The sequence below is a fragment of the Hyalella azteca genome, unplaced genomic scaffold (genome assembly GCF_000764305.2).
Source record: "Hyalella azteca isolate HAZT.00-mixed unplaced genomic scaffold, Hazt_2.0.2 contig13709, whole genome shotgun sequence".
In the NCBI taxonomy this organism is placed as follows: domain Eukaryota; kingdom Metazoa; phylum Arthropoda; class Malacostraca; order Amphipoda; family Hyalellidae; genus Hyalella; species Hyalella azteca.
This window is the reverse complement of record NW_025943621.1, coordinates 186605-203216: the sequence shown is the minus strand read 5'-3', so window position 1 is coordinate 203216 and position 16612 is coordinate 186605. Positions and strand designations below refer to the sequence as shown.

The following is a 16612-nucleotide window of genomic DNA, read 5'->3' as shown; positions in this document are numbered from 1 at the left end:
CAGTGCTTCCAATGATCAAGTTAGCTTTACCAAAAAAAAAAAAAAAACATTGATACTAAAAAAAACACTTACCTTAGGTAGTTGTCAGCAGGAAACTGACACCGCGTTGTCACGGTGTATTTTAATTCAATAAAAGTAAAACTATTTATTGTTCTATTGCATTAGGAAGCATTTGTTGTGGATGCGTATTACTCATGCTAATTTGGTGTGGTTTTTTTTTTTTTGTACAACCTATATCAAGATGATGTGTGATTATAAAGATAAGCGCAATAAAAATTAAGACTTGGATGATTTGAATATTAGTAAAACCGAATAACCACATGATCATGACCGTCGCGAGTAAAACCGATTCCTAATGTAACTGACATGTTTTCATTCACTGTGTAATGTGAATATGTGCAAAACGTTTAGCTATATGGACAAGTACGTCTCGAAGTAAACAACTTTATATGCTAGCAAACCTGCAAAGTATTTACATACAAAATTTGCGCAAATCAATGAGTATGGAAGAGTGTATACTTTGAATTAATAAGCTTGAAATGAAATATTTGAGTGCATGTGAGGAATGAAGTCTATTAAAGCGGAAAATCAATCTGCTATTAGCTCAACTTCAATTGTACTCACGATGCATCACAACATGATGTACAGCATGATGTACAACATGATATACTACATGCTGTACAACATGATGTATCATCGTGCAGCAACAGTGTAATGATAGTCAACTGCAATTCCGGAATTAGTTAACAGAACCTTCGTACTTCAAGTAAGAATTGGACAGATTTGCAGCGATTCAATGAATTCTCCCATTTTTATTCGGGAAAACGTTCTAGTGAATAATTTGGCAATTACTGAAAATTTGAAAGCTATTTGACAGGGTCAGAATTAAATTGTTAAAAGTAATATGCACATTCTAATAAAACGGAGTACGAAGAAATGTTTGAAGTCGCGTGAAAATTGTGATCAGATGGTAAGATAAATCAGCAAGGTATATTTGCAATCACAGGCTAAGGTGTAAGATGTCATGCATGCGTTGATATCCCAATAACCAAGCGAATCGTGAGGATAAATGAGGCTATACGCAAACCGAGAGCCTGAAATGTGCTCCACGTGCCTCGATGACTTTGGTTCCCAAAGCAAGGATAAGCTCAAGCGTCCCAGGATGGCTGCCAAGCTCGGTTGTAAGCAAATAAATGCACGTGAAAATATGATCTTACCACGGGCGTCGGACAGTACTCTTCAATCGAAGTGGCTCGCTAAAAAGAAAACAAAACGAGTTAGGAAACACTGAGCACACGCACGCGTGGCCAAGAGAGAAGTACGAGGAGGGTGGTAGCTATCAACACTGTGCATGAAATGTACTGTTATGTAATTAGGCTTAAATCGTAGATGTTAACTACCACACTGAAGAACGTCATTTATCAGTTAATTGCATTAAGATTTAACGACGATCAGAGCAAAGGTTTTTGAAATAGCCGCAGATATTTTCAAACGTTACTGACATTTATTATAGTTTCAATATCAAATTACCGTTCGATTTATTATTGAAAGGTTCAAATGACAGTTGATAGATACCACTCTGGCTCAGCACGATGATGCTACATACACGGGACAAATTTCTACATTGTTAGCACAAACGTCAATACTACACTGCAAACATAAAGCTTCTCACGTCAAAAAATCAAGACAAACTTTACTATAAACTAGCTACTAAATTAAACATTCAACAGAGAGACCAATAATAGGTATTAACAGTGCTTTTTTTCACCCATTAGTGCACTAAGAAAATACCAGCAAAAATAATATACACAAAAAAGTTATAGCACACAAAAAAATTAAAAAAAAACATAAAAAAGACGATTATCAATGAAAGTGACGGTGAATGAGAAGATATGAAAAGTGAAGTGCAGCATGCCTCTACACGTGAACAACGACAAGTCTACAATGAACGTCTAGTGAAACATTTACCTTAAAATACCTATAAGGGGAGAGCCATGAAACCGATACCTGCGTTTTTCAATCGGTGATACAGCCACAGCAAATGAACCATTGCAGAAGCACCGTGCTGCGGTAAACACAGTCCGCCATACTCAAAAATTCTTAGGATGATCGCAAGCTATCGATGATCGAAAACTATACCAGTTCTTCACGAGGCAGGCTGATATTCAGAATAATGATGAGCTAAGATTTAATTTTTAATCACATTTAATAACCATACCGCTTAGGAAGCTTTGAATAGCAGAGTGTGCGATAGGATTAGGGTAACTTTTTCCAACGATCAAACGAGGAAACATAGAATACAGTAGTCGAAGTTTAAATCATTAACATCAGATTTCATATGTTTCATTTAATATTCCATTCCAGCAAAATGTGCGAGGATAGTATACTACGAACGCTGGATCTCCTGGCCGGCCACTACTACTGTGACTGCGGCCAGTGTTCGAGGTTATTTCACTCTAGTTACCCTTTAACTGCACTGAATTCTTTATCGCCTATGCATTTTTATATACTTGTGTATTTAATTGAAATATCTGACATTTATTTATGTGAACTGTGCGATTGCCTCTAGCTTGTATTCATTTTTCTATGTTTATTGTGCAAATTTAATGAAAAATTGTAACTCCACTGAGGCGAACCGTGTATTATATTATTGAATCTCCTCGTCTACTTAAGAGCTCAGCATGCTAGAAGGTTGAAAATAATGCTGAACCCTTCTATAAAGCACAGCATCATATTAAGCAGTTGCAACAAATGCTACAAAAACTAGAGCGCTGACTAACGGACAGTACGGGCACGACGACCGAAAAGTGGGCGACGTACGGGGCACGTGTACAGCGTACGACAAGAGCATTACGCCACAGCAAAACTTACGCCACTGGCATTACGTTCGCCACGATCACGACTCACGGCACGGTCACGTTCAGTATCATATAGGTGCGCTACGATTGGCCCGCGTATGAGAATTTGAATGTAGGTGTCAATTAGCAGAAATTTGTCAATTTGTAGACGCTTTCAATCTGCAGAAATTTGTCAATTTGCAGACGATGTCAATTTGTAGATTTATCGCGTTTCAATGCGCAGACGTCGCGAAAAATATGCGCACAGGATCGAGCATCTGAGTTATCGCAAGTATCGGGAGGTGGGGCGCCTGGCTGAGATGTCAGGGCGATGTCTCAACCAAATATTCCGTTCCGACAGTTGCATTCGAAAAAACTGAGATATGAAGGGTAGGAACAAGAGTAGCAATGCACTAGCAGCTGTAACAGGCTGCATGGTCGTGCCAGAACTGCAAGTGATGAGCTGTAACAGGTGCCGGGCAACAGCTGCTTCTGCAACTCCTTCATGCCAAGTGCAGCAATGATTGGTGAGAGTGTGCAGCTGCAGCAGCTGCTGCAGCTGCTGCAGTGTCTCTGCCAAGCAGACCGGCAGAACAAAGCAAGCCTAACATCAGCTGCATCATTGAAAATTATTACGACGGTTACAAGTAAATTATTGTAAAATGAGTTTGCAAGACTATAATTGACAATTATTGCAGTTTTTTAATGGTTAGGGGCTGATGTAACCATCACAATTTCTGAGTAACTCGCACCAGAGTTGCATGATAATATTCAACATGAGCATTCTTCATTTCCTAGTATGAACTAGTCACTAGTCTATTAAGTGCAGCAGATTTATAATAAAATATCATCAATGGTAATTATAGCTTCACAATTATTTTACATAAAATTTATTTGTGAGGTCATTACAGCAGTTCAAGTATATACACGACCTCACTATCCTCTCCTTCGCCCTCCTCCTCTCTCAATGATCTCACACCTCGAGGAGGTGCTATTGATCGCGTGGAGTACGCGCAACAGTAGCACTGTGCTTCACCTCGTTTCCGTCTCCCAGCGCGTTTAGATCGCATGAATTTCTAGACCCATGTCACTCTATCTAACATATTAAAGACATTCCAATTCCACCAGTCAATTTTCAACTGCTTAAACTAACATCAAACTTATTTATAGATATAAAGCAGCATACCAGAAGCTTACTTTCATCACACTGCAAGAGCGCCATCTCTTCTAAGTAATGTTTCTGTCACCACAAAAATTACTATCAATTTACTGTAAGCCAAATATCGAATGAAAAATAACTCCACATTAATATCCTTAGCGCGTCACAATGCGGCAAAATGATTCGAGTGCCTGATAATCAGTCAGGCTTTTGAAAAAAAATGTAAAATTCAGGTCGACCAATAACAAATCATCAATAAGTAAAAGGAGCTTTAGCAAACGCGCCTTAATAATTTTTGTAAAAGCTGCCGTAAGCATATTCTGCACACACACGTGCACTAGTCTGTTAGACCTTGAGTAATGGAGTCCATATTGGCGTACGGACAGAAACTTTGCAAAACTGGTAGACATTTTTAAGAGGTTAAAAACCAAAGTTTGAATAGCATAATAAAATTGTCCAAGTTCCGCTAATTATGAGACCACGCCCGACTTTAGCAAGGTCAGTGACCTGCTATTATCCAAGAGTACTGTCAATTACGGGCGTTGCGACCCATAAAGACCTTACGTCCGTCATTAAAAGTCCGCAACAAGGCCACGGCAAGCACCAGTGTTACTACCAAGCAACTTATCGATCGTACACCTTAGAGATATTCAACGCAGAGTCCCGCGTTTAAAGCACAGATCCTTCTTCGCAGCAAGTTGTGCTTGAAAACTCCCATAACTCTTAAACATTATTGTGTTAAGGATATCAAAGTTCATTTGCCACGATATCAGAGAGTTGATTACGCACATTCATTAGGAACACGTGGTTTTTAGCGGTCACGAAGAAGTGTAGAAGTGGCGTAGCATTGCAACGGTGGATGCGCACGCACCTTTAACAAAACAGGGCGTGTGCTCCCGACAAATTCCTGCCTCGCTTCAGGCTTGCCGCCCCCACCAAGCCCTGGTAATTGAATGTCTCGGCAGCGTCGGTGGCCACTCTGTGATCGATGGTTGGCCGCACGTAACTACGCAATTATTTCCCACTAAGTAGAGTCTCAAACACGAGAATAGGAGCAAGATTGTTCAACTATTTTTTCGAGTTATTTAGGTTTATAATTTAACATTTCAATTGCAGACAGGGGTATTATTTTGCGATTGTTTTAAAATTTTATTTATTTTAAAATATTTTGGAATGGAGCCACTGAAGCGGGTGCAGCCTTATACAGGTATATTATATACAAATACTCATTTCTCTAACGAAGAACACGATGGTAGAATTTAAACATTAGAGAACATTAAAAACTTTGGCAGTTGAAAATCTCTAAACGATACAAAATGACAGTAGAAAAAATTTACCTTAGAAAAGTTATTGTAAAACCTTAGCGAACACTAAACTCCCTTGCTTATCCATTAATGATCCGAGACGAGGCATCCTGGCAGGTAAACACATCACGACTTTCTAATCAAAATTTAATTACGACCTATTAACACAACCCGCCCCTCTCCCACCTTTGCCCATAAGTTCAATCACTTAATTACTCCACTGAGCAAACGGCAACATATTTTCTATCACTTGCCAGCAGCACAGCAACAACAGCAATCAAATCCGGAGACTTTTGATCGGTCACGAACAGCGGTTGCAAATCTCGTCGTGAGAAAGTAACTTTTGTAATTCCAAAATGGGAGCCACGCATAAAGCTGGGCAGGTGACAAATCAAAGCTCTGGCTTAGCATACGTGCATTTCTGCGTAGAAAGTATTTTCAAGTCGCTCTTAAGAAAAGATCGCGCCTCGATTCGCGTCTGGAGAGTTGGAAGACACTCGCTTTCTCGATTTCACCTTCAGGTTAGTTTCTCAAGTAAAGCTAACAAGAGTCAATCTTTCCAAAAAGCTTTGGTCTGAGTTTTTTGCTCTCTTTGTTGGTTCTTGTTTGAATTTCCAAACCTACACCCAGCTTCATGTTCGCATTTGCTAACGCTTTATATTCATAGCTTCGGCACGACGAGTTTCTATACTCAAAATATCTTCCCTTATTTCTTCTGTTCTCGAGTCCGCACTTATATGTGAATGTTCAACATGTTCCAGGCATACTGCCTCCATGCTTCCTAAGGAGCAAGGAAGATCTGCATCTTTTAAAATTTTTATCATGGCAATATAGATATGAATGAATTGTATGGCGACCTAATTGAATTGAGTTCGTCACAATTCCAAGTTTACTTTCCCTACTAAAGGCTATGACGCATTTATTTTTTTTGTTTATGATAACTAAGACATTTATGTACATTTCTGGGCTGGTTCAACAAAGGCTAAAGTTAAATTGAATTAAAGCAGGAGCGCGGGTTTACCTTGCACGCATCAAGAGAAACGGAACATCGCAAATCCCACACCTACATTCGCTCCCTTGCTAATTAATTACCAACGATCCGCCAGCTCTAATTTCAAACTCAATATAACTAATGAGAAACAAAGAGCGAGGGAATTAGCCGGTACGCACTGCAAAGATTGGAACCTAATAAAATTTAAAAAGACTTTGCAAGCTGCTATCATTGGCCAGGGCCACAGATTCCGCTCTATGTTTCTGCAAATTCATCAAATGCGACACAAAGAGCGCCGGATTTAGCGAGCGCGCATTACGAGAGGCTGGCATCGCACAAGCGCTCTATCTCGTGGTGGGCGCGCGACTTGCCGTAGCGCAGCGTTCATATTCAGACGGTAATTGGGCGTACGGCCAACACCTGCCGCACTTCTATAGCTTTTATAGCCTGCAGGTGATGCTCGTCAACACCCTTCTTGCACATTCGCAAGCTCTCATTCCATGTCATCGGCAAATAAAACTTCAGAACACATACTTGCAAGCCTGCAATGTCCTCTTCCAATCCTGGCGATGACGGTTTTAAAGTAATTCTGAGTTGCCTATAGGTCTATTTAATTCTATCACATTGACATTAACGGCGATGACCTTACTAAATTTAACTACCTACTCATCGGTGAGGAAATTGCTCATCCACGAGGATAAAGTCTCCAAAAAGTGTCTTCAGTTTCGTTAGCGCGACGGTTTGAGACAGCACCTAATAGAAGCATACATGATGTTCTTGCTTCAATGAATTACTCGCATGCCATGATTGAAGCGATTCATGTGGTGGTGTCGCTAAGATTCGAGCCTGCACATAGTACCGATATAAGCGTATAATTACAAATGGCTGTGGCATTGCTGTATGGCAAGAAGTAGACGTCAATCGGTGATTATTATAATTACCAAAAATTACTTAGGATGGAAAATTAAAGAAATTTCTGAAACGTGCTGATAAGTTTCTGTTAACGTCGCAGTGAAGCTGGTGTGAAAGCAGCCGAGTGAAGAACGGGAAACCTTAGAAGAACTCACATCAAAAAATGTATTATGATAATCTTTGGTTCTACGACGACTTCAAATTAGGAATAGTCAATGAAACAATATTGAGCAAATTTCGTTATCGGGTAAGATCGCAATAAGCACGTACAGCGAGTACGAGCACGCACGTACGTAGATGGCAACTTACCATTGGTGAAAGACTGTGCTTAACAAACAATCTTTGGACTCTTAACTCATACCTGATCGTTTGACCTCGGGAACATTCAGTAATTCAAAAACCCTTTACTGCTCAATAAATCAAGTAATAGAACAACATTCAATATAAAAATTAATTTGTAGCATTACCGGGCAAAACGAAGAGCTTTCTAAGCCGCCTGAAAAAATGAAGCATATAACATCCATGTTCTTTCAGCATCTCAATTTGAATTTACGCAATACATTCTGTTGGACATGACGTGTCTACGGCTGAACGCAAGGCCGGCATAGTAAATACGAGTGTGCCTCCCTCGACGCCACTGACTGCCACGGCTGAGGATAACGACCGGTCAGCATGAGCAGTAATTCTAAGTGATGAGTCGGCCACCGCCGGACCAAGTGAACCCAACCAGTCTACTCAGCCACGCACCAGACATGCAATTTGTTAAGGGATCGTGCGGCGCCACAAACCAGATTTCAGGTACAATAAGAATGATTGGCTAAAAATGTATGAAATTTGGCACTTTTTGTGCGTGTTGAAAGTTCATCTATAATTCGGTTAAGAATTTGCATCATTAAGAACACGATGACTTGGAAATAAAATGAATGACCAGTCATCGAAAAAAATGGTTTTCGTTTTATTTTTATTTTGGAACAATAGTTATAATTTACTCTCGTATAGGTCGCCAAAATTCACTGTGATTTATCTATTAACTACATATTGATATAATTTCATTGGAGCACTATAACAACCATGCGGCAGGCGTGTCGGCAAAAGTATGAGAACACAGCAAGGAATAATATCAAGACTATGAGACGCTCCCTACTGTGCGGCAGAACTACCCTGCTAAAAATATAGGCAAGCATTTCGGCCGCCATTTGATTATAAACGGTCATCCACGAATAATTCTGACAGGAGAGACAACTGGAAAAATTCCACCATGTCCCTAATTATGGTTTAAGCTCCTAGCGAGTCTCGACCACACCCACTGGCCGCTGTGTGGCTAATACTAAAAGATAATAATATCAGGGACTGAAGAAGAGCTATCTATAGAACCTTCAACTAAATGACAGCTGCCGCCACGTAACAATAGCCTCCATACACCAAAGGTTGTGACAGAAAGGAGGAGAAGGGCATTGTGGGTGCGTATGAAAATAGCAATGGCTCGCGTGAGTAGCAGCTTACAAACAGCCATCCTAGATAGCCAGCAACAGCGACCGTAGCAACGGTGATACAAAAGTGCAACGAAAATGTCACAGAAGCCGAATTAGAAAAGCGCAGTAGTAGCAATGAAAAAATCAAGAGGGCAGCAACAGTAGTATAAAAGAGACAGTAACACCAGTACAGAGACAAGTAACACTGAAGTATCAGTTGTATTTCTATCGAAGCAATAACGCTGCAATTAAAAAAGTGCGAGCAATAGTAGCGCATATTACAACAAGTTTGTGCCGGTATTTGCAATACTGGATGAATGCACAGATATAGATAAAAATAGCAGTATTAAGAGCAACAACAGCAACACACGGCGCCCCCAGTGACCCCAAAACAAGGCCTCGACCGTGACTCAGCTCCCTACCAGGCAGCGAAGGCAGACCATCCGGTGAGCAGAGAAAGCCTGACAGCGTCGTTCATTTTATTGATCTTATCGCCTCGCTGCTTTCGAGCACTAGGATGGCTGTGGTATTGACCACACACTCGCCATGTGAACGGATTTACGTTTTTTACGACATTTACGACTAAGAACTCGAGTGTCCTAGTATCGTTCGACACTGAACACAGCACTTAAGAATAAGTGCGGGCAACGACAATTATTCATCACCAAATCAACACAGAAAGAAGTCGATCCCAGAACCATATTCTCACAAACTTTTTCATAACCTCTTGATTCAATTAGCCGATCGCAAAAGAACATCCTATAATCATAGATGCTAACTCTCCATATACTGACTGTAACTCTAGTTATCAGGACTATAAGATACGAATTTCATTGACTAGATTGGTTTATCCGCAGGCGTAGGCTTAATCAGAGTCCAGAAAAGTTATTGAGAATGTGGCTCCAGGTTGAGAGCTGTGGTTGAGCCCCAAGTCCCGCCTCCACTTGACCTCGAGACTGGAAGAGAGACACGCCGGCATTCACCAGCGATCGTAAAGAATTTTTATGGTAATTATGTAGCGTGCGAGCCGCGGCGCGCGCAGCCACCTCTGGCGCCGGGTCCTGAAGATGAAAGAGACAGATTATTCTGCCTCGTAGGAGAGATTATTTTTTAACCATAGCTTCTAAATCGCCGGGCACTAGACGGCCGCCTATGAATCTGATATCGATATTAATAGGCTTATGGCCAAAATGAAAAAATAAGTATCCAAAAGGAATAGGATAGGACAAGACTTGCAATCATTTGAGATCTGCGTACAGAATGGGATTCTGATCTTGTAAAATCCTTTACTCTGACTGCCTCCCTTTGAAATCAATTTTGGTGTTCACGCGGTTGATAACTTTGTGGAGCTTTGCTGCTGTCGGCTTGCTAGATGTGTCCATCTAACCTAAGACATGAAATAAATCGTCATCAACAAATCATGACATCAATTTCGTACGTATCATAAACGATAATAACTTCATTACTGCGTCACAGGTAGAATAGAATCCACGATAACGAGGATGTCTTATCTATGCGAAGAGCTTATCTCGAGAGGAGGCAACCTCCATCCTCCGACCAAAAAAAAGCTCGGCTTTCGTACTCTTAAAACTCAGCAGGTCTAGCGGAGACCATGGGAGACCTACGGTCGGCAACAGAATATTCTGCGATAGCGGTGAACTGAGTATTGGCCGACTACTTAGTATCTATTGATTTTGTGGCCATTCTAAATAAAGTTGCGAAATTCCATTACCATATTTTTTAATGTTATGAGGATCATACACTGAAAAATATATAAGTAATCAGGATCGTTATAATCCACTTCCAGAGATCATTCTTCAATTAAATTACACGTCTCTTGAAAGGTCGAGAAACACCGAAGACAAATTGAAAACAATTTGTTTTTCAAGAGGAACTCGCTCACGGTGATATCTTGACCTTGTGTTGAGCTTCTAAATCTAAAGCATCACTACCAAATATCAATGGATCGCGGAGCTCCTTATGAGATGTTATCTGCTTGGTATTCAGAGCTGCGATGTTCACGAGATTTTCTCCGCGTTCTGAGTCACCAATTTTTCCTTGACTCGAGGCCTGCAGAGAAGCCATCCTGCTATTTTTTTCATTGCGAATATTAATCATATAGTTTAAATAAAACAATGCAAATCAGTTTTAAGCATTGATAAGTTGACAGTTATTGAGCATTCAACGTAGATTGCAGATAATTTCGAAGTTATTCATTAATCAACATAGATTGCAGAAAATCGGTAAGTGATTGTGCATTCAACGTAGGGATATTCAAAAGGGTCTCCTCGCGGTTCGTCACGTCTCGTGTGCTCACTAGACTATTTGGTGTTCTGAGGAGAGTCCCTGGGCGAGTTGCATGAACGGCTACGTGACTAGCAACACGACCGCTTGACGCTTCTCCAGACCCGAACAGCCAGATGACTCATATCTATGACCGGGCTTATTATAATCTTCTAATTTTAAAACGGTATGTATCTTAGCTAATAATTCGGTACAATATTTCGATGTCGATTTTCCGGTTAATTTCATAATTTTCTTACGGGTTTTAGTCACGTTCTGAAAACCGGGGGAGTTAGGTTCATAACGACATACGTTGAATAACGACGCAGAATGAGTTGCGACTCTCCTCTTTCAAAAATAAAAAATATATATAACTCAGTATTCACTGCAGTGAGTGACAGACAGCGCATTTTCTCGTCGACGAAAACATGAAGTCACGGACAGACATACGGACAGACGAACGGACATGGCGAGCACAATACTGCATTCTTTCCATAAATGAGAAAATGCGCTAAAAATATAATGGAAAAATTTATTAATTAACTACTCTGGTCTCTAAACTTTCTATGGCAAATTATCCCGATGGAAGAAAAAATCTATTCCGCAGCTCGTGAAAAAGTTTTCCAGTTGTAATTGTAAATTAAATAGTTTGAGCGCTTTGAGTCATTCAGAGTAGCCAATATGAATAGAATCTTTCTCGTTGCGTTTTGAATCCATTCAGAAGTTACTCCTCATCAAGTGAGTCGCAATTCAATAATTTTAACAAGCAGCATCTATGCGTACAACAGGTACTGCATTTACTGGAATGAAACATAATATTTTTTAAGAAACAAATGGTCAACAATCTTCTAATAACATACAGAGCTTTTACTCTTTAAAGATTGGCTTCAATTTGTTCCTCGATATTTCAATCAAAACACGAAATTATAAGCGACATAAATCCTATGGGTGGTTCCAGTTGATTTGACGAGACTCATGATTATTTAATTAGTCAATGAATGTCCGATCGACAAATATCAAGTCAAGCCTAACCTAACCTATCCTAGAATTTGAAACAAGAAACACCAGGGGTCACGGCAATAAACTAAAAAAACTGCGTTGTAACACATCCACGCGATAACATTTCTTCTCGCTTCGAGCTCGAGTCGGTGACATGTGCGATGTGGAACAGCGACAGCCTCATTGATGGCTGATGGCATCGTTGACGCTCAGAGTATGAACGCCTTCAAGAACAATTAAACAAAGCTATGCAGGAGCATATCTTCAGTCTTGAAATGCCTAGCACCATACGACCTGGCAATAAGTCCAGCAGCTATCTCAAACAATCGTTAGTTATTGAAAGATCGGGTTCAAAAGGCCGAATCACTTATGGAATCGAGTCACGATAAGTACGGTAAAGTACCTACAAGAATAGGCAACATGCCATGGGCCTATTTCTTCATTGTCGACACTTCTATTCTATTCTATAAGGCTATAACACCTCAAACTTAAAAAGTATATAACATAGGTAAATGACACTTTCTTGTGTATTTGAAGCAAGAGAATTTGAATAGGGGATGATATTTGTCAGCAGCATGATCTATGAAGTGCAAACTTGAGTCACTGAGTCAGAGTTGCTAGTCAGCAACAAAATATGATCAGCGTCCCTGAGTGATGTTTCCGAGCAATGACCATTGACCAAAACTATGGAATTAAAATGCACGGATGTGATGATATTGATTGATTAGAATGTTGATGATCGATCCCTTGATTATTAGGTTGATATAAAAGGAAATAACTGATGATATACATCACATTTATCGTTTTCATATGGATTTCCATTTTGATTCACTATGGATACGTAAAGACAATTGGCTTACCTGTAAATCAGACATATCGGAAGAAGAAAGTGTCAGCAGTTTTGGTAAACAAATTGATTGGAGGTTGATAACGTTACGCCGTGTAATGGAAGCAACGAGAGAACGGAGAGGAACTGAACTTAACTCCACAGAGTTCAAACCAACACTGATGACAACAATGCGTGGCGTGGCTTGCGGTGACCGGCAGCCGTTGCTGCCGCAACTCTCGACAACTGCGCTGATGTTGGGACAAGCGCCAGCAACCGAGCAAGACACATTAGCAGCCCACAAGCCCCACATGCATGTTTCTTTCAGTAAAACACCAGTAATAATTATCTCGATGATATATTCATTTACATAGAGATAAAAAATAAAGATTTTTGAGCTCTTACACAAGGCAAATCTTTCCTAAAAATAAAAACAATCAAGCCATCCATATATGATCTGGTATGAATAGTATTTGCATTCACTCTGTGGGTAGCAGAGCCGTAAGCGTTCCTACAATGTTCAAATTCTCCCATACGCTGTTTAGCAACCAAAAATTAATTTTAAAAATAACTCACACTCACGGCATTGGACTACAACGAAACTTTCGTGACGATTTTCCATATCATGTTTCCCATGCATAATTTGGTCAAACCGAAACCGATCTTGACCGAATTAATAATGGAGACACTCATTGACATTATGCTCGGGATAGCATAGATAAAATCGGTTTTATCCGCATCGATATTAATTACAGTGCTAAACGCAAAATTTTTTCCAAGTTTTTAACGCATATTGCTGCCAAATCGAAACCAATCTTGACATAATTAACAACGACACTAATTATAGACACTGTGCAAATTAATTTTTTTAGCATCTTGAACGCTAAGTTTTGCAGGTTTTTCGTGCTTCCATTTTTTAAATTATATCTGTCCCCTTGGTTTTCACGCAGTGCCCGAATTGCTAAGTTTTGGCCCCTCTGCGCCCCTAAATAATTTAACGTTGAGGTCTTAGCCTAATGCCAATAAATAGCATCATTCCTAATTAGATCAAAATCAGTTTCAATTTGACAAAATTATGCGCAAAAACCGGCTAAACATTTCGTTTAGCGCGCCATATAAGATTGGTTGTGAAAAAAAAATCGATGCTTGCATGAGCTTAATGTCAATAAGTTTCTCCATTTTTAATTTGGTCAAGATCGGTTTCGATTTAACAAACTTTCCGTAGCGGGTAAAACCTGCTACGGAAATTGATCCCATAAGTATCGAGGTTGTCTAAAAAATGCAAAAAACGCAGAGACAGATTATCGCATCAACTCCTTTGAGTGTATGGTAAGGTGATATTTTAATCGGGAAGACATTTAGCTTAGCTTTTGTTGACTGACGCGGTGAAGAATAATCATTTGACTACTGAAATTTTTTCAAATGTAAAGCTATTTCAAAAGTTACGTAGTGAGAGGATTACATGGAACTTTTTGAAGCAAGATATATACAAATAAAAATATTTGAAGAATAACAATTTCAAAAAATATATATATAGTTATTTTAATTTAAATTCTTGTCGTTCGCTGAATAATTGTTATATTAAATTATGCTTATAGTTAAATATCATAATAATTATTTGTTACTTTTTATGTTGAATAAATATGTGATGAACTATGTTGGGTCAATATAATTTCTGCTTAAAAAAAAGTAAAATAACTCGTACGTCTGCCATCCAACGCATGAGATCTGTGGGATTTTCTTTTCATTAGCTGGAAGCTGACACCCTGACTGAGTCATAGTCATTCACGTTCATACAAACGTCGTTTAAACTTATAACCCGTTATTAATCAAACGTCATTATTTGAAAAAACGAATTTACCAAGTGTTGTGCGAAATAATTTTTTTCATTATGCCTTTCCATTCTAAAATTCTAGTAGTAGTAGAGCTTGTTCTAATCAGTTTTTCTGTGTTAGCTCAGTCTCAAGATCCATCAGGTATGTTTTATTATAGGTAGGTAGCCTATATAAAATGAAAATTCTGTCAAGTTGTAACAATCTAAACTCTTGTTACAGATTTTGTATAGGTTAACTTGCATAATTGCATTAAATGATTGATGATTTCTGGCCAACTGGCTAAAATAACTGGCTTTGCCAGGTTGGACTCTTTGTTGAAACTTGAAAGCAGAAAGCTCATTGTCATGCATAATAGTACTTAGGCTGCTGCAGGCTAAGTAGAGTAGCCTAAACGCCGTATATTCCGACACTTTAAGGACGCATCGAGCAGTATGGAATTCTGTATAGGTAATATATTATCATGTTAACATAATAAAATGTATCGAAAACTTACCACCTTACACCTTCCACCAAAGTGACAATTGATACTCATTACACTGAGCTCGTCAGATCAGGAACTGCGGACACCCGGACAGCTGCGCTTCCTTTATCTCGCTTGCGTGTGGTTCAAAAACCGATAAATAGTCGGCGACTCTTCCCAAATGCAAACACTAGTCGTGTATGCGCATAGTGGCAAAGCAGAAAGTTTTTTAGACTCTGTCTAAAGTTCATTTTTGAGTCCTATAAGTAGACCATTAAAGTATCTTGGATACCAGCATTATCATACTTAAGAAATTGGTAAAAATCTTGAGTAAATGAGGAAATTGAAAATGAACTGATTCTAAAAAATCTCTGGTTTGTCACTATGTGTATGCGTATCGAGAAATTTTTTGTAATGAATATGTTCCAAAATAAAATAAAAATTACGTCATCTTTCGCAGAAAGTTCTCACAATTTCATCGATACCCACAAACATTGTGGCAAACAAGTGATTTTTTAGAATCAGTTCATTTTTAATTTCCTCATTTACTCTAGATTTTAACAGATTTCTTATGAATGATAATTCTGGTATCCATAGTGACAAACCAGAGATTTTTTAGAATCAGTTCATTTTTAATTTCCTCCTTTACTCAAGATTTAATGCAATTTCTTATGTGTGATAATGCTGGTATCAATGATACTTTACTGGTCTACATATATGACTCAAAAATGAACTTGAGGGAGAGTCTAAAAAACTGTCTGCTTTGCCACTATGCTGGTATCCAAGATACTTTTCTGGTCTACTTATAGGACTCAAAAATGAACTTGAGAAAGAGTCTAAAAAACTCTTTGCTTTGCCACTATGCCCACAAAGTTCTCGAATCCACACGAAATGATGGGAAAAACTGCTAAACTTTCACGGCGTATGGCAACATTGTGTTGACTGTTGACATTAGACAAGACGGTGTCAAAGACACCTTTTTTTGGTCTTGTGAAGTTCGATTTCACAATAATTAGACTTGATCCACATTCCATACTGACATTTAAATGATGGAAATTTGTTTCAAATTATAAATACCAATTAATACGCGTACAGACATACATTTTTCATGTTTTTTGCCTATTTTGTCAATATTGTCTATATAATTAACTTCACCTCAGATTCTAAATGATTTCTTCTGCCATCCCGCGTTTTCGAACGTTTTGTGTCTTTTAGAAAATTTTCGTTGTTTAACATGGGAAACTATTTCATTATATAAAACATAGAGCACGTACCATATAGTGCATTAATAATACAAATTAATTTAATAAAAATTGATGTGTATAAGAGACAGTATATGTACGAATTATACATTGGTTGTATGTAGGTATCACTTCATGCGATAAGTATCTTGAGTAGTAAGTAGTATCTTGATTAAGATTTGGCCGTGTTATCTTCCCGTGTGCTTATTGATAAATATGAATGACGGATTTAAAGAAATTATTTTATTATCTAAAATTTCCCTCATATTTTACAATACCTTACGAATTACAAC

General features: G+C 38.8%; 2 protein-coding genes across 4 annotated transcripts in view; one reads left to right on the top strand and one right to left on the bottom strand.

Annotated features, from left to right (window-relative positions):
• Positions 1-13016, bottom strand: part of LOC108664729 (uncharacterized protein ZK1073.1) — a 50207-nt gene extending 37191 nt beyond the window's left edge. Inside the window, exons 1-2 of one of the 3 annotated variants that reach the window (XM_018151401.2) lie at positions 12818-13016; positions 1218-1256 (exon numbers count right to left, since the gene is read on the bottom strand). In XM_018151401.2, the coding sequence (XP_018006890.1) occupies positions 1218-1256; positions 12818-12832 (54 nt within the window). In that variant the 5' untranslated portion in view covers positions 12833-13016. The remainder of the gene's footprint in view (positions 1-1217; positions 1257-12817) is intronic. The other 2 variants (XM_018151402.2, XM_018151403.2) reach the window with 2 other exon arrangements.
• A 1525-nt stretch (positions 13017-14541) lies between these two features.
• Positions 14542-16612, top strand: part of LOC108664731 (integumentary mucin A.1) — a 31226-nt gene continuing 29155 nt past the window's right edge. The window contains exon 1 of the mRNA XM_018151405.2: positions 14542-14759. Coding sequence (XP_018006894.1) covers positions 14675-14759 — 85 coding nt within the window. The 5' untranslated portion in view covers positions 14542-14674. The remainder of the gene's footprint in view (positions 14760-16612) is intronic.